The following is an 18,997-nucleotide window of genomic DNA, read 5'->3' as shown; positions in this document are numbered from 1 at the left end:
CCTCTCTCACCTTCCCTCTCCCCTCTCCTCTCTCCTCTCTCGGCTCCTCTCCCCTCTCCTCTCCTCTCTCACCTCCTCTCCCCTCTCCTCTCCCCTCTCCTCTCTCCTCTCCTCTCTCCTCTCCCCTCTCTCCCCTCTCTCCCCTCCTCTCCCCACTCCTCTCCTCTTCCCTCTCCCACCTCCCCTCTCCCCTCTCTCCCCTCCTCTCCCCTATCCTCTACCCTCCCCTACTCTCCTCCCCTCTCCCCCCATATTATATTCGCCAGCTCTGGTATTCAGATCATCAGTTTTGTGATGACAAAGTGCTATTCTGAGCCCTGTCGTAATGGAGGTTTACCAAACCCTTTTGATGATGGTTGTTCACACCGTGGACGGGTGTGAAACCAGATCTGGATACGATTGGTTGGAGTGGAGTGGGGGGGACGGAGGGGGGGACTTTAGCCGTTTGTTTGTCTTGGAGGTGCCACACTTTCAGTCTTCATTAAGGTAGGCAGATGGCACAGTCGGCCTACTCTTAAAGTTGTCAGACAAAACAAGCTCTAATGTCGGTGTTCCCAGACAGTACGCCATCTCCCCGCCAATCGACCCCAGCGTTCAACGGCAGTTTCAACAGGAGGTTTCCCCGGGTCTCTTTCTGGAGTTCACTTCAACAAACGGCCCGCATGGCGTGGTGTCCTCCCTGCTCGCTGACCTCCTGAGCCAAACGGCAAACCTTGTTCTCCCAGTTTGGATCCTCTCCCAACTCGGTTCTGTCGTCTGCCGAGAAGCACGACGCTTTGAAGTCTGACTCATGGAAAAAACGTAAAATGGCGTTTAATTGTTTTACTCTCCCGAATATATATATTCGGCCATCATATATTTGTAATTTAATCACACAGAAAAGTGTTGCTTCTTACAGTCTGCGTTCAAACAATCAGATGCTTCTGTCAGTTCCATTTGCCCGCACTGAATTAGGAAAAAGGGCATTCGTCCATTCTGCTCCCACCACATGGAACTGGCTGCAAAAAGATTTTAAATTAACCGAAATGATTTCTTTGAATGCTTTTAAATCTAAGATGAGAGCATTTCAGACCACTTCTTTTACTTGTAGATGTTTATTATGAATTTTAATTTACTTGTAACTGTTTTTTATCATTTTAATTTCTGTCTATGTTGTGAGTGTAATATTGTGAGTGTATATATGTTATTTGTTGCTGCCTCTTGGCCAGGAGTCCCTCGAAAAATAGGTTTTTAATCTCAATGGGACTTTCCTGGTTAAATAAAGGTCAAATAAAAAAAATAAGCCATGGCAGTGCGAGAGAGGGCTGTGGCGGAATAATTGCCATTAAAACAAATGCAATATCAGAGCATGAAAGCCCCAATCGACGACAAAGGAGGAGAGGAGATAGAGTGAAGAGGATGAAAGCGGAAGGCTCCCCCTCAGAGGGGGTTCGTGTTCTGTTGGACTGGTCGGTTTCGGTGTGATTCTGAGACCCTCAGTCCTGATCCGATGTCTGAAGGCTATAGGTGGAGTTTAAAGAAACATGAAAAGTGGAACGGGGAGGAGGAGGCTGCTGTTCTGTTCTCACACCGACATGTTGTCTCTCTTTATGTTCACAGGTCCACCGGGAAAGCGAGGAAGACGAGGCCGAAACGGAGAACCCGGTATGTACCAGTGTTTGTTTTCACGAGAACCACAAAATGGACCTCGCTGTAATCAGGCTGAAGCAATAATAGAGCTACAGAACCGGAGTAATTGATACATGGGAGCCTTCAAACGCGGACAGCGTCTGAGGGCCAAAGCCAGCGCTGGGGTGTAATTTGTGGGCAGAGGGTGCGAGAGGTCAGGTGGATCCCGTTGCTTTAATGGCCGGTGAGGGCTTGGAACAGCAAACCAGTGGGCTGGATTGTACCTTACGCAAGGTGCCCGGTTCTTAGGGACCGTCTTCATTATACGGCCGTTTGCAGAAGAGGCCAAAGTCAACTCGCTGTGGCGTTGCGACTATGTACAGCAGTTTAAACTCTTTGGGTTTACGTCGTGGGTTTAAGCCTTTAATTGTTTCACTGATAGATCGACCAACATTTTGTTGGTCCATTTTGTTATTAATCATTTGCTGCCCAGCTTCAGAAATACGAAAAATTTGTTTATTTATTTTATATTTAGTGTGTTGGCTCGGCTGCCCGTCTCACAAAGCAAAGCAATTTAAGCCAGCACATGCCTTTTGAATTTCAGACACATGTGACCTCAACTCAATTATTACATGAAATGAAAATGCAGAATGATTGACAGCAGAGTGAGTCGTAGGTTGCAGAGTGAGTCGTATGGAGAGCTTGCGGGGGCTTCAACCCAAAGCACCTCGATTTGCTGCTGGGAAGCGGCAAATCGAGGTGCTTTGGGTTGAAGCCCCTGCAAGCTCTCCATACAAACCACTAAAATCCCTCATACCTCATACCCCCCCCCCCCCCCCCGCCGCTGACTCAGCACACCCTAGTCTCGGTCTCGCCCAGAAGGGACGGGTTCTCCCATCCCCGTCGGCACCACCAGCACTGACCGCCCTCGGCCCGGCAGACATGAAGTGTCTCCGTAAATTGAATTCCCAGCGTCGGGGGGGGGGGGGGGGGGGGGGGGGGCAGAGAGTGGGTCTGGCAGGTGGTTTTATCTGCACCGCGCACACCTTGGCTGTGAGGCTGATAACGCCATTAGCCGCCGCCGCCGCCGCGGTTAGCCCCCGGCGCTAGGCCGAGGCGCCGCTGTCTGGACGCAGGTGAGCGGCCGTCAGCCCAGAATGTAACGAGTCTTTTCCAGAAGTACACACACACACACACACACACACACACACACACACACACACACACACACACACACACACACACACACACACACACACACACACACACACACACAAACTCATGAGAGGGAGAGAAAAAGAGGGGTGGAAACAGAGATGGAGGGAGAGATACCCAGAGGAGGACAGACGGAGAGAGACAGAAAGAGACTGAGAGAAAGAGACACAGAGAGAGATAGAGAGAGACGGAAAGGGAAACAGAGTGGGAGAGAGGGAGAGAGAGGGAGGAGCGGGCAGGCAGACCGCATAAATAGAGCGAACAGAAGGAGAGTGTGAGAGACAGAGAGAGAGAGAGGGAAATAAGGAGACAGACAGCACCAGCCTCGTACAAGTTTCACTTTCGTCTGTGACAGAGCCAATGTGGGTTGGTTCGGCAGACTAGATAATGTTAATCATTTTATTTCATTAAGTGGCTGGTTGCTTCTTTGAAGTATTAAATGCAGTTTTCAATGAAGGACCAATAAGTGAGTTTAACGGCACCCTGAAGTGCTTGGGTTGCATTATTTAGTCTCAAAGAGATGGGTCCACAATTCCTCCGGAAAAGTGAGATGGGAAATAAAGTATGATAAATGAATAATGTTAAAAGCTTATTAATTACTAGTCTCTAGACTACAGCTTTTCAAACTATCTCTCTCTCTCTCTCTCTCTCTCTCTCTCTCTCTCTCTCTCTCTCTCTCTCTCTCTCTCTCTCTCTCTCTCTCTCTCTCTCTCTCTCTCTCTCTCTCTCTCTCTCTGTGCCTCTCTCTCTCTCTCTCTCTCTCTCTCTCTCTCTCTCTCTGTGCCTCTCTCTCTCTCTCTCTCTCTCTCTCTCTGTGCCTCTCTCTCTCTCTCTCTCTCTCTCTCTCTCTCTCTCTCTCTGCTAGTGAATGTGACAAATAATAGTCTCTCCCTCCCTCCAGAGAGACAGGGACACAACAAGCAAACAAACCCACTCATCAGTCACTTACAGCAGCACAGCATTACGCTGCACACTATGGGAACACCAGAGTGCGTGTGTGTGTGTGTGTGTGTGAGTGTATTATTCATAATAAGCCCGTTCAACTTTTCATTCGCACCGGACACAGCATTCCGCCCGCAGTGCAGGAGGATTTGGGAGGTCTGCTCTGAGGTTTATGGAAAGCGAGCATTACGGACCGGGGAGCGAAGGGGAGAGATACTGCGTGTGCGTTACTGGTTTTATGACCTGTGTGTGATGAGCAGCAGTCACGGTAGCTTCCTCTGGCTGCTATAACCGTTGTTCCAGTTAAATGTCCGCAGACAGTCTTCAGTGTTCCCTTTTAGTTTTTGAGGGATTCTTGTTATAAAAGCCTTCTGAGGCTCTGAGTGATACACAATGCACTCGGATTTGTTCGAAGCCGTTGCTTTGGTTAGCGAGAAGTTTTGTGTACATTTTGATAAGAACATCGTACCAAGGAAGTCCATGACTATGCCTGTCGAATTATCCCTAGTAGCTTTGCCATTGAATAAAAAATAGAAGTGCCGTAGGTCCACTCAGATCAGTGTGGAGTAGGTCTTGGTTACTGGAAAGGACTTGCATAGTGCTATAAATGTAAATGTGTGTGGGTTTTTGTTTGTGTGTGGCTGTGTTTGTATCTGTCAGAAACTTGAGCCGTCAGCAAATGCTTTTTTTACAGTGAAAAGACTTCTTCGTTAGTCTTGTTTATTTACCATTGGCTAGTGGCTAGGTTCAGCATAGCAAGATGGCGGTGTGCTCGCGGGGAATAAAAGGTTTATTTACGCACGACAGCCACAGATTCAGCACGCGGTTGTCAGGAAAGCTGCTGCACAGCGGGTGGTCAATTATAGAAACATGTCACAAGTTTCCCTTTCCCTCCACTCGCCCCCTCTGCCCGCAGAAAAATAAATGTGTCCCTAAAAGTGAATCATCTCTGCGGCAGAGTACCTGCCGCAGTACCAAGGGAGGTGTGTGCTGGATATTGAACTGTGAACATTACATTTACAATCAGGGCATTTAGCAGACTCTTTCCAAAGCGACCTAAAATGAGTACATCTATACATAAGAAAGAAAAATAACAATATATCACTGTCAGTAAAGCGAGGACGTTCATAGAACCAAGTGCCAAGCACTAACAATCACTAGGTTAACCCATTCCCTATATACAACAGGATTAGACGCTACACAATGCTTACGTACTATTTTTAAGTGCAAAGACGTACAACATACCTTAAGTGCGTACATAAAGTGCCAGGCTGTTGCTCTATGGAGATGGCCACTGCAGCAGAGTGTGCGTGTCGTATCGAGGCCCCCAGGAGCTGGCAGCAGACCTGTGTGCACCGCTCACATTCAGTCGGAGTTCTGCTGGCTGGTGTTGACTGCGGTGCGGCATAATGAGGAATAAATCAGAAAGGCCACAGACTCGCAGAATAGGAGAATAACAAGGCTCTTACGAGCTGGCAGTCTGAGAGGGAACATGCGTTGCTTAGGTTTTGTTTCAAGCTCCTGCGATTTGAGCAGTGTATGTTCTTGTTTGCACGCTTACCACCAAACAGCGGTCGTAATCAGTCGGGGTGTTGATGACGTAGAAACCTTTGTTAAGCGTATGGGTTTGCTTGTGCGTTCGAGTGATTGGGTCCACTTCCTCTCCTGGGCTGATTTTGTCGTGGGCTCTTGGCGAAAGCAAGGAACTCGTGGACAGCAGCGCAGCAGAAGAAGGGAGCAATCACATCGTAACAATCCATAAAAGTGGGCCTTGAAGCTTCCCAGCTGTGGGAGCACTTTAGCACTTTCCTTTTCCTGCCACCGGGGAGACCTGGTCCGGCTGAACGGCTGCTGGTTCGAGCAGCTGGTTAGGGTTAACGAGGACTGAAAAGGAGAGAAAAGGCCTTCTGAAACGCGGCTCTTTGAACGGTAGTAATTAGGAGCGACAGCGTCATCTGATATCTCCTTGCTAATGCCTTCTGCGTGTTTGTCGCCTGCCCTGGCACGAGGAGTATCACTGTTGGGAATGACCCTGAGTGATCCTGTGACTGTGACAAAAGCAACACCTGGATTCTGACCAAAGAAATGTTTATTTTTTAAGTTTTTCCAAATATATTTCCTTCGATGTTACAAGGTTGCAGCCTCCTGAAGTCGTTAAATTGGAGCCAGTTTCCAAACTCTGGATGTGTGAGCAGCACTGCTGTGGCGGCCTTCTTCAGAGAGCGGGAGAGTGTTGTTGTTGCCATGCCTTTGTTTAGGACTGGGGGGTATAAATATAGGTGTGAGTCTTCAGTTATGCGGCAGAGGAATGAACCAGGGGGTTGGGGACGGAAGTCTTAGCTTCCGGTCGCACTTGCCAACGCGTTTGTACGCACACAGGTCAGATGACTCCCGCTGTCATACACGCAGAGGGAAAGAACAACTTCTAATTATTCATTTTTTGTATTAATCATGTTACTCTGTGATCTGATGAAAGAGCGAAGACTCCATGTGCATGTTGTACAGACAGACAGACACAGACACACATTCTTTGCCCTTTGTAACCGATTTAAACTAATAATTGTGTTTTTTTCTGTTTCTGTTTCAGGAACTTCAGTAAGTATGACCTCTTCACTTCATCTCTGGGTGTCATGGCAACGGTAAAGGTAAACACTGCGAAGCTCAACCGTCGGTCGGTGATGAAGGCAGTGGCTACAAATATCTGATGGGTATCATAAAGGGCATTATTACTATTATGAGTAGTATTTTCAGGCTCTAAACTTAGGCTCTGAGCTATGTGAAGTTGTTATTAACACGAAAGGACCCCAAAAGAGGAGACACCATCCTTAAACCACACGCGGTATTAAAAGTTATTTTCTGTCTTCCCCTACTCTGACATGGAAGAGTGTTCCTCCCGGTCTGAGGAGGTCTGAGGTTTAATATCCTCACCACACGAGCCCCCCAGCAGAACTCTGCCAGCTCCATCACACAAACCCCTCCCACCTCCTCGCATGGCTTAACCCTCACAGGAAACACATGGGGAGGCTCTGCTCAGCTCTACTGGAGACCAAGAAGAAGATATGTCTCCATAGATATATACACAGAGATACATAGAGATAGAGATCTCTATATCTATAGAGATAGACTTCTAAAGATAGAGATCTCTATAGCTGCAGGAGATATATATCTATATCAATATAGATATATAGATAGAGCTATGGCGATAGATCTATAGATATAGATAGAAGATAGATAGATAGAGATATATCTATATATCTATAACTCTATCTCTACAGCTGCAGGAGATGGAGATAAATATCGAAATGGATAGATAGATAGAGCTATAGCGATAGATATATAGAGATAGGTCTATAGAGCTCGATTTCTAGAGCTGCAGGAGATAGAGATAAATATAGATATATCGATAGAGCTATAGCGATAGATCTATAGATATAGATAGATAGATAGATAGATGGATGGATGGATGGATGGATGGATGGATGGATGGATGGATGGATGGATGGATAGATAGATAGATCTATAGAGATAGAAATCTGTATGTCTACATCTATATAAAGACTGACTGTCTGGACAGTTGCCCGTAAGCTGTTGGAGTCACGGTGTGTGTTTTATGGAGGCGTGCGGGCGCTCTGTTAACATTATTTATAGTGCCGTAGGGGGGGGGGGGGGGGGGGGGGCGGCGGCGAGATGGAAGCGGCGTGAGTTGTAAAAGATGTAATTGAATCCTCAGAGCCCCCACCAAACCCCCCCACACACAAACACACACACACACACACACACACACACACACACACACACACACACACACACACACACGCTCTGTCCTGGAGGCAGCAGGCGGAGGTAAGCAGGAGCAGGTGGTACCCCGGTTAGGCCACCCCCCCAACCCCCTAAGACCCCGGCCCCTACACCCCTGGCCCCTCAGGCCTACGATGGGGCCCCCACAGCCCCCGCCAATGACGAGTCGCTCCGCCTGGTCGCGAGCTGTGATTGGTCCACGGAGCCGATAAGATTTCGGCTGATACGTTTCAGTCTTCAAATTCCATAGACACGCAATTAGACAGATATATTTTATATTATAATCGATATAATAACTCTCACTATTCATATTTCCTCCTGACCAATAAATCTTAATGGTAATGTTGGCTAACTCTGGAGTGTGACTTCATGGGTTTAGTCAGTGATCACATGATTGGACTATTGCGGTTGTAAGGGTCTCGATGTATTAAACCAGAGTCGTTCACCGTGCCTTTTTATTAATCAATAAACACCAATGAGCGGAGCTTGAGAAAGACCTTTAAACAGTAATATCTGTCTATTTAAGGCACCTTTGCGCACGGTTAGGTAAGTGCAATGTTAGTACGACATTATGTATGTACTCAACAATCCATCATTGTCGAGTGCATATTCACCATCATTCATCATTCATTTACCGCTAACGACTGATTAATGCCGATACAGTTTTCCGTGTTTCTGTTTGAGCGTACGGGAGAGTCGAGTGAGGGCAGAGCTTAACGATCCTGGTCTCCAAGTTCGTCATGGAGAAAGCCTCATTGCTCCATGAAACCTTCACTGGAGGTCTTCAAAGATGCTCCGATAGTCCGATGACTCATCCTCCGGTTACTGGATCGGTTGAAAGAAATGAAGCACATGAAGAAAGCAAGAAAGGAAGACGAAAACGAAGCAAAGCCGTCTGATGTGGTTTGGAATTCGCCCTGCTCATCTGGGGGACAGCGGCGGCGGACATGTCGTTATGAATATTCAACAGTTCCCCCTCGTTCAGTGCTCTGGGATCGACCAATTGTCGACATGAAAAAACAGAGGGTGAAGTCATTGGAGATCTGTGTGTTGCCTTTTAATTGTTTGTCTTCCCATGTTAACAAGTATGTGTGTGTGTATCCCTTTAATTGTGTGTGTGTGTGTGTGTGTGTGTGTGTGTGTGTGTGTGTGTGTGTGTGTGTGTGTGTGTGTGTGTGTGTGTGTGTGTGTGTGTGTGTGTGTGTGTGTGTGTGTGTGTGTTCCCCTTTAATTGTCTGAGCGGGGGGTTTAGGAAGAATTTAGTATTAGACATAGATGGAATCTGAATGGATGGAAAACATAGAAGGACTAATTTTTGCCATCCTATATTCAGATTGTGTTGGGAATTTAAAATCGGGACTTGTTTATTTATTTTCTGTGTGAGAGGATAAGACGCACTTCTTATCACCACTTCCCATTCTGAGCTGCCGGGAAATAAAAATAATATTCTGACATGAACGCTCCCAATGTGCTCCTCTGATTGGTCGGGGGATTTCCCATTGAGCAGATTCAAACGCACCGTCTATTATACATACATGCATGCACACGCGTGCACGCGCACCAGTTACAACCACACACAGCCCAAAAGATTACAACATACAACATCATTAGTTGAAAGTTTTACGTTTGCATTCGGTCATTTTGCATGACACGTTTGTCAGAAGCCAGAATGGAGAATAATATTCGTCCGTGACGATAATGCTGCCAGGTCCATCAGACCCAAAGTGACTGGTGATTAAAGAAAGAAATCTCCCACAAAACGAGTGAGCTCAGTAATGCACACAGCCCACGGGGGTCCGTGCCTCAGAACTACTGTCGCTACCATACCGACGAGTTTCCATCTGAAATACAAAAAGAAAATCAATCAAAGATTCTTTCCTTCTCGGCTGTGTCTCCGTTCTGTCGTCTCGCGTCCACACGCTACAACCCTCGCCCACGGAGCCGGTGCGTAGTGTCAACACACAGGGACCCCCCGGGAGGGCTGCGACCCCCGCGCGGCGCGCACGCCATGTAGCACCGTGTCACGCTTCAAACGCGCGGATCCTCAGTATGGCGTATAGTTAGATCTCATTAACGGGCCGCGGAGCCGTCCAAAGACCTGGAGACATCAGAAGGAGGAAGGGTGGGTGGGGGCGGCGGCATGAGACACGAGCGGAGGGATGAATATTGAGGGAGGGACGGGGGGCTTCGGGGGCGTACCTCCGTCTCAGACCGCCTAACGGGTCGGGACAATTCAGGGACGGAAGCAATCTCGGTATTCTGACACACCGTTAGTTTCTCTACTGCCCCCCCCCCCCCCCCCCCCCCCCCCCCCATAGCATTTAGTTTTTTCCGCTCCCCTGCCTCTTCGAAACAACAACAAACACACAAATGGGAAACGAGTTTTGGTTCCAGGTGATCGCTGGTGACTCCCCGACCCCCACCCAATCCCCCCCCCACCCCCACCCCCCCTTCCAATCTCCTCCATCACAACACATGAATTATACAGCTGCGTTACAGGCAGCCGAGGACACACACACACACACACACACACACACACACACACACACACACACACACCTGTTAATAAAACATGCTGCAGCTGTACTTTGATCAGCGTAAGCCCGGAGGCGGAGGAGGAGGAGTGTGTGTGTGTGTGTGTGTGTGAGGGGGGGTAGGGGGGAGTAAGGGGGAGGGGGGGATGATTCGGGTGAGGGAGCGTTGAACCGGAGCCGCAGGGGGCCGGGAGACGGCGGCGGTCAGATGTACACGTTCGCCTACAAATCTGTTCCAATGTTAGCACAAAGGAACACGTCATGCCTTGATATTGTACACACACGCACACACGCACGCACGCACGCGCACACACACGCACACGCTGGCACACGCACAGTCTGACACACGCACACTGACAAACACACACACACACAGTCTGAAATCACGCACGCACGCACGCACACAAACACACACACAGACACACACAGTCTGACACACACACGTGCACATGCAAACACACACACACTGGCACACACACAGTCTGACAAACACACACAAACACCAACAGGCTGACAAACACACACACACACACACATACACACTCTGACAAACACACACACACACACACACACACACCAGCGCAGTATGCTTACGTGCACACCTTTGGGCGCTGGCTCTCTGTCAACATAAGCCAGGCCCAGTCGGAGCCGTGAGAGGTCGATCCGACGTGACAGCCCTTATTTGGGCTTGGAGGGCGCCGGGGGAAACCCGTCGGGCCAGGAAGTGACATCATTAAGAGTTTGACCTTTCTGCGCGCCCAGCCGCCCTGACCTTCAGACCTTCAGACCTTCCAGCGTGTTCCTGGCGAGAAAGGAAAGCGCAAACCCAAGGCTCGCGGCCTCAAAGCAGGAGGCTCGGTTAGCTTGTTTCAGTCTCTATGTTGCGCTTTACAGCAGTGACTTGACTGGATTCCCGGTTTCTCGCAGTTTAACATGACTGTTAAAGCGGTCTGGGAGCAGTTTTACTAGGATGTGAGTCGAGTTAGGCAGCCATTTTGACTTCCCCATAATGGGTTCAAAATGTTTAACCACCTTTTTCGGTATTTCGATATTATGATAATGGGTCCCTGTTGAGTTTGAATCATGACCTCTTAGCCTGTTTCTTGACTAGAACGGTCTGGCCTCTGTTGAGGTCCTGATTTCACAAATAAACAGGCTCAGACACACACCAACATACACACACACGCACGTTGGAGTATCCCTCTGCAGATCTGTAGATCTCTACCACAAAACAACACAATCTGTAGATACAAACATCCCCACCACACCTCTGCCACCCCTGTAAACCCACACACAAAAACACTCACACACTTTCTTTCCCTCTCACACGCACCCGAGTCGCGCTACGCTGACTAATTGTGCGATGCCGTCGATATGGGAACCAGATGCCTTTTCCCATTCCTTTTCGGACTTTTCCAGAAGTTTTCCGTCAGTGCGGTTCCACTATCCCGGCCTCACCCCCAGTGTCCAGACCCCGGCCCTGACAGGCACCAGCCCCTTGCGGTCTGGCGTTCCCGCCCATTCCGCTCTGATTACACCCATCCCTGTCCCCCATTAGCAGCCCGCCTCTCAGAACCGCTCCCCCGGGAACGCCGCTAATGTGATTGAGGTTTTCCCGACGAAGAACTAGCAGATGGATGAGTGGTATTCCTGATTCTTATTACCCGGCGTTCTTTTACCCTGTTCCAGGTTTACAGATTGTTTCGGAATTCGTCGATGATGGGGTTTTCTTTGTGTGTGTGTTTGTTCCAGTTCCAGCGGTCCCCACACCGCTTGGGAACGTCCGGAAATGTTTCCAAAGGCCTGCGATTTTCCTGCTTTTGACGCCATTCCAGTCTGCCACCTCCGTTCCCCAGCTTGTGTCGTTTGTGTGTGTGCGCTGATAGACTGCGGAGAGGAAGATTGCTTTTCCGTTGTTTGTGAGATGGCTTCCTTCTGGAGACACTCTCGGTGGAAATGACAGCATGCACGCTGTCTCTTTGTATACATCAGGGGTGGCTGTGCATTGAGAGCAGCTGGCCACAGAAGCAACAAAAGATGTCTTCGGAAAGTCTTGAGTTCAAGAGGTCCGTCCCAGGTTCCGACGCGGTGGAACCCATTTCCCCTCCACTCTCCCCTCGGGACGACTTTGAGTTTGTTGCGCAGCTTCCAACGCCCTCGTTTGTGTACACACCTGTGAGGCCGAATCCGTGGAGTCCGCACAACCCGAAACCCTCAGCGTTCTCGGTCTCACGCCAAGACGGACACACCCAGTGCTCCGTGAGAACTCCAGAGATGTGGCCCCTTGATAGGTTCCTGGCATGTGGGGACCTCATCAAGTCGCTTCGTTCGCCGAGAGCAATAAGTCTCGGATCAGACGCCCCCCTACCGCAGATCCAGACGTCCATTCCAACCACAGTGCAGAATCAGCCCTCAATATTAGCAGCTATGTTCCCCCGCAGCTTCAAGGAGAGGCTTGTTTGGGGCCCCCTACTTGTACACACATGTATTTAAATGAGCTGTTTGCTGTTTTGGGTGGGAGTGCGAGGGGGGGGGGCCGTGTTGGAGAGGTGGCGGTGGTAAAAGAGCGAGGCAGTAAAAAGCAGTAGTTGTTGGCAGCGCTGCTCTGAATGTCAGAGGCCCCGGGCTCCGCTGATTGGTTCCATGTGGGCCAGCGGGGCCGCGTCCCTCCTCGGGTTCAGGCGGGCCGCTTGGCAACAGGTTGCTCCTGGCAACGAAAGGGCCCCGCGTGTGATGGATGGATCTGTTGGATCTCGATACGTTTACCGGGTCGCTGTGATGGAAAGCAATACGGCAGGCGTGCGGTCCAGACTCCGGTATTCACGTGCCTTCTCAGTTCGCGCCCCACTGACCTGGTCCTGGTGTTCTCCTCTCAGGACTCTGTGTGCTAGTGCGAGACGGCCTCCCCTGTATCTCACCGGACCCCTGAAGCCCAGAGGAACAAACGAGCGAGTGTCAACCAACGCTTAAACGGAGGGAGGAGAGTTCAGCCGGAGCAGGGCTGTCAAGACGTCTTCCGTCACGTTTAGGGTAAAAACAATGCTTTGGGGATGGGGGAGAGGGGAAACATGGAGATGCAGGGGTCTGAGGTTGTCCTCCGTGGTCAGTGAGACAGACAGGGCCGTGGTTGTATCAGGATGAGGGTTGGTGCAAACGGTGCTTTGTGACGGATAGGTTAAACCACGTGTATCCTTTGATTACTAGCCTCTGGGAACCAGAACTCCTACTCCCTGTACTGATGAGAACCTGAGTTATATCTCTCTCATGAGGGTCTGACAGAGAATGGAAGACATTGTCCGGCCAAGACTCTTCGAATGAGGTGATGATAATGATTAGGTGATGGCAATGACAAAGTAATTGTGAGAAAGAAGAGTGTGTGTAATTTGCTCACTACAAGGCTGAAACAGTGAGTCCCACATTGGGGGGAAGGGGGTTAAACGGGCAGGAGTTTGGGGTCCTCCGTTAACTTTGAGCTGAGCACAGCTTCATTCACATAGCCACACACATATTCAATTAACGAAGAGCCTTGCATCACTTCATCCGGTGAGTGGGACGGCTGGAGCTTACGCTGAGACATCGGGGGGGGGAAATGAGCTCTTTGAACATCAGCGGGCACACTTCCCCCAGGTCCCCCGGGAATCTCTCCCCTCCGTGGCTTACTGGATCAATACGGTGAGCCTTATTAAGTTTCTTATTTACCCGTTTTTTTCAGCATAATTCCACATATTTATTCGTAGATTTGTGCGCCGCCAGCAGAACCTGCCGCCTAACACCGTTTAATCCGACTGACGTTAAACTTCTGAATAATCCGTAATTACGGAGCGCGGAAAAAAACAACTCTCCTCCCCAGAGCCGAGAGGCTGTTTAATAAAACCCAATTCATGGCTTCCCAGAGATGTGAATTAGAATTAGCTTCATTATCAGATTTAACCAGCTGTGGCCTTCTGGCCCTGAGGTCGCTTTGCCCATTAAGTCGTCGACTCTTGTTCTTTCTTTGTTTTTTTCTCTTCTTGTCGGAACGCTCTTTGAAATGCGTTTGGAAGTGCCAAGGGTTTCATCACTTCCCTCGTTTAGCAGCCACTATTCACTGGTCGCTGGAGGATACGGTGGTCAGGATTTGGCAGGGAGCGAGTGGTAAGAGAGTTGTATGTGGAAAGGGGTAGAGGTTATTACCGAACCCACGGCCAGCCGTACGTTGGAGCATTACCCGCGGACTGCTACGCTCACATCAGGCCTTGATTTACGGCCAGGAATTTGAATCAATTCTTTAAAACATCTTTCATGTTGGTTTTTATTTATTTCTTTAAAGGCCCCCAGACCTCATTTGCGTTGCCAATCGAGCGACAGACAATGCAGGGTCTAAGCTCGATCTGTCGTTTCCAATCATTATTTCGCAGAGGAATATTGTTTCTAGTTTGCTGCAAGGTTCCAGTCATTTATCACCAAACTGTAAAAAGAGGGTCTTTATATTCTTGTGTCTGTGTTTTTCTTTCTCTTCAAAGTGCAGTCCTAAAGATGATTTATCTGGCCTGTCTGCCACTAGCCAAACCCCTCTATGTACTAACAAGGCTCTACTGCAATCAGCATGCAGTTGCGTGCAGGATGCCTGTGAAATATGTAACAAATTGCCCTCGCTTTTTGCATTCGTATTTGGGGGCTTTTCATGCCTACTATTTATCGTTCTACAGCCTAATGTGTTATGCTGTGGATAATCCTGTGGGATTCTGCTCAAAGAGCGAGTAACTTGACTGAAACACACCAGCTAATAGACCGCGAACAGATGAAGACGAGAGTTTATAATGGTGCGAACGCATGCAAACACAACTATTTACAGTTGAACACAATTAGCTGTTACCGCTTTCAGAATATTCTCGGGGTTGGGTAAGGCCACTGAATCAGAGCTGTGCTGTGGTTGCTTTACCAATGGACCGCTTGGTATTACATCTTGTTCTGTACGGTAGCATGATGCTAATCCTATACTCTCTACCCCCCCTGGTTGCCCTCTGATGGGTGGCTGTCCTCCTGGATTCTGATGGTCTGCTTCATCAGCAGGTGCAGAAGTACATCGAGATCAGAAATCCCTTCCACCAAATGGTGTATTGCTACCAGATGGAGGAAAACGCACTGGAAAGCCATACAGGAGGCAACAGAGGAATCCTTAAAACGAGAGACCATTGACATGTCTTCATGGACAAACCGTTTCTGTTTGTTCAGAAAACACTTATATGGAAACACATCATCTCAGAAATCTAAACCCTGTCTGGTTCATGTACGCCAGGTAACATGACCTGCGTCAGCGAAAACACAATATCCAACGCTCAAACCGTCCACCACATCTAGGACGGCCACCCTCCACTATTTTCCCTCCTCGAAAAGTTTCCCACACTAAGAAAAGCGCGGCTTCTGCCCCTGTTGAGGACGTCAAATAAAATACGTCCCTTCATCAAGTGAACTTTGTTTTAATAAAACATTTCCACCAAGTGGATGCAGTTATCAGGAACAATCTGATTTTATTGCAGAGTCACATGGTGCGTGAGTGTGTTAGCGCGTGCATGATTGCTTATGTGTGTGTGTGTGTGTGTGTGTGTGTGTGTGTGTGTGTGTGTGTGTGTGTGTGTGTGTGTGTGTGTGTGTGTGTGTGTGTGTGTGTGTGTGTGTGTGTGTGTGTGTGTGTGTGTTTGAGTGCGGTGTGTGTTGAAGAGTTTCTTTCCACTAAGTGTTGGTGCCCAGTGCTTTGGTGCACCAACTATTTAGAAGCGTAATTGAAACTTGGCAAGGCCGTGACATGGGGGTCTTGCTTTAAGTCATTCTAGGGGTGAGGGTGTAACTATTTGTACGTTTCCTCCGTCAAACTATTTGTGCGTTGGTTGTCAGTCAACAGCATCCAACGACCTGGGATCTGATTTACCTTCACAATGGGACTTCTGGAAACCGGAGCCTCCCAGCTCGGGGGGAATGGCACGGTGCAGTAAAGAGCCGGTCTCCTTTGCTTCCAGGGCTGCACCTCCCTGTGGTTTCCCCCTTTAGGAAAAAAAGCCTTTTCTGGAACCGCCGAGCGTTTACTTTTTATAAGTTCACATGATGCGTGTGTGAGAGAGCGTGTGGCGCTCGCCTGCCTGCAGAGCCCCTCGGACCCCCCCTTAGTGAGGTGCGTTCGGCCCCAAGCGACGGAGGGGTTTACCGCGCGGACCTCTTTAAAGTCTTCGCCGCGTGCCGCGTTGCTAAACGTATAAAGAGGCAGGAGGGGATGCGGGGTCGTTGGTCACGCCCACTCTGCACCGGGCGATGATGCTGCAGGGAGGCTGGCTCCCGTTCGGAGCCGAGCGAGAGCAGAGCGCGGTGCCGAGCGCAGTCAGCGACGACCTGAACCGACAGTTCGGTTCTGGCCCGAAACCGGCCGGGCGTGCGAGGTCTGAGTTGGAACTTGTACCTGCCCCCCCCCAGCCTCGGCACTTGGAAGGGGAATTGAAATTCATCTCTGGAACGTATGCATTGCAGGATGTTGGAGGGTTTGTATGTGTGTGTGTGTGTGTGTGTGTGTGTGTGTGTGGGCCAGTCCACCACAAAAGCCCATTTCCAAAAATAATTGATTTGATGACTGGGAGGCAGATACAAGCAGCGTCTCCTTTCTGTATACAAGCCCTCTGGTGTCGGTGTCCTTGCGTGCGGGTGAGGTTGTGGCAGGTGGACGCTTGTATCTGAGTAGCCTGTAAATCTGGGTTTTGTGACGCGACGTTTGCTGCTGCTACTTCTGTGCGTACTAAAAACCTTTGTGTACCATTTTAGCCAATGGAGCCTGTGAACTATAACCGCTCTGTTAAGTGACCCCCCGTGTGGTCAGTCATCCTCCAACGTGAGGCAAGTAATGACTCTCACGTTAGTTGTCTTAGAGAACACAGCTTATTGACGTATTCGTGGCAGAGGGCAGCTTGATCCATGCTTCCTCCTTGCAAACGCCACACAACGCGAAACACAAAAGCCGACCGTTACGAGCCTTTCCCGCAACATAAAAAGCCGTGACTTCTTGACTTCACGGCAGGGCCTACTCTGAGCAGTCCCTGCCGTGAACCAGAGCAACAGAGCTGCACAGCAGCGCTCAGAACCCAAAGCAAACCCTTCTTTTCCCCCTCAGCTTCCTTTTCCATTCTCCGGGAACGCGCACGACAGAGCGCTCCTCACGGGGCCACACGCCGACCGCGATCTCGCCAGCCTTCCGACCGCCAACCTCCGTACGCACGCGCTTCCATTAAACACTCGTTCACCCATGACCTTTCAGCAAAGCCTTCCCACAACCCCCCCCCCCCCCCCCCTCCCTCTGTGTTGATTGACATACACTGGAAGAAACAAGGGCTTAATTACCCTGCAGAAAAAGCTTTAGTATGTAAAAGGTCCCCTCGGTGTATTTCACAACGCAGGCGCAGCCAATACTTGATTTGGAGATGGCGGGACTGGAGCCTGTACGTAAACAGAGGCTTGATTCAGGCCGGTGTTTTTTTGGTGTGGTTTTAATTGAGTGTTTGTATAAGCAGACAGCGGTTCTCATAGTCCTCCTCGCTCACTTAATTGTAAGTGGTCTGAGCGTTGATTTGAATGTAAAGAGGTTAGTGTCAAGCTAAAAAACACAATGTTGATTTGAATTAAAAATCAACTGGATTTATTGTTGATTGTGTGTGTCTCTTCCTTTGACGGTCTGTCTCAGCGATGACGTCTCTCCCTACTGGAAATTACTAAACATTGGGCCCATCCCAAGATCGTATTCATATGATAAAATGTTGTCATCGGAAATTCTGTTCAAAGGCACAATGAAAAACCTGTTTGTTTTCTGAATTGCAATATTCTCTCTCTCTCCCTCCCTCCCTCCCTCTCCATCCCTCTCCCTCTCCCTCCCTCTCCCTCTCCCTCTCCCACTCTCTACAGGGCTCTCCGGGTACCCAGGGTGAAAAGGTGAGTTATATTTAGCTTCAGATGTTTGTTCATTCTTTTATGTACGCATAAAGATTTTGTTCGACCACTTCGTAGAAGTCATAGAAAAACCTTGTATCCACCAAGGCTCGTTAAGGACCCAAGAAGAAAGTTTACGATTTATTCACACTTGGCCTCGTTGTGGGCCATTATACGCTACGATTGCGGATCACAATGCGCCAAACATCTTCGCAACCTCAAGTCTTTTGCAATATTCAAAAATTATAATATAGTTCACAAATCAGCGCCGCAGCCCGTGGACGACTTAATGTCCCGGAGACGAGGAGATGTTTGTCGACGCTTCGCTGAGCGCTCGGCCATAAAAACGCAGTCGTGCGCGAACATCCACCACAAGCATCTCTCGTGCGTCTGGAGGGCATACCAGAAGTTGTGTGCTGCTGAGTTCTTTATTTTTTACTGTTTTCATTATTACTGCTTGATCACCAGTAGTTCTGCTCAGCGGATGATAGTTGATGAGTCCCCTTCTGTTTGATTTAGCCCAGCCAGTGAATCTGCAGTCACAGAGATTCACAGCGTTATTGTCTGGCACACAATGGCAGCCTTCTCCCTGCGAGACAGATGCTCTTAAGAAGAGTAATTAAGCACAGCAGAAGGCATCACTGCACAAGGCTCCAGTGCACATTGAAAATCTCGCAACAACTGTGTTCAATTACCCTCCCAAATCCCCATAGATGTTCCTGTTCTCAGGAGCTGGTACCAGAGTTATTAGACATTCTCCTCCCATCATGTCAGCCTTTTTGGCCACTGACATTCAAAGATGACATGGGAAGATAGATCGATTGATAATTCGTTTTTTGGATTTCCAGACTTCGATCATGTCAGCCTTTTTGGCGCAAACATTCAACGATGGCGTGGAAAGATCGATCCGTATATAAGATAGATTTTTTTAATAGATTCTATGTCAGCTTATGAATGTT

The 18,997-nt window shown here is 49.1% G+C and overlaps 1 protein-coding gene across 1 annotated transcript in view; it reads left to right on the top strand.

Annotated features, from left to right (window-relative positions):
• LOC130369731 (collagen alpha-1(XXV) chain) overlaps positions 1–18,997 on the top strand; it is a 134,027-nt gene that overhangs the window by 66,974 nt on the left and 48,056 nt on the right. Inside the window, exons 3-5 of the mRNA XM_056575235.1 lie at positions 1,600–1,644; positions 12,818–12,825; positions 18,015–18,041. Of these exons, the coding sequence (XP_056431210.1) occupies positions 1,600–1,644; positions 12,818–12,825; positions 18,015–18,041 (80 nt within the window). The remainder of the gene's footprint in view (positions 1–1,599; positions 1,645–12,817; positions 12,826–18,014; positions 18,042–18,997) is intronic.

Source organism: Gadus chalcogrammus, chromosome 17 (assembly GCF_026213295.1).
Source record: "Gadus chalcogrammus isolate NIFS_2021 chromosome 17, NIFS_Gcha_1.0, whole genome shotgun sequence".
Lineage (NCBI taxonomy): Eukaryota > Metazoa > Chordata > Actinopteri > Gadiformes > Gadidae > Gadus > Gadus chalcogrammus.
Note: the sequence above shows the minus strand (reverse complement) of the source record. Positions and strands in the feature narration are given on the sequence as shown.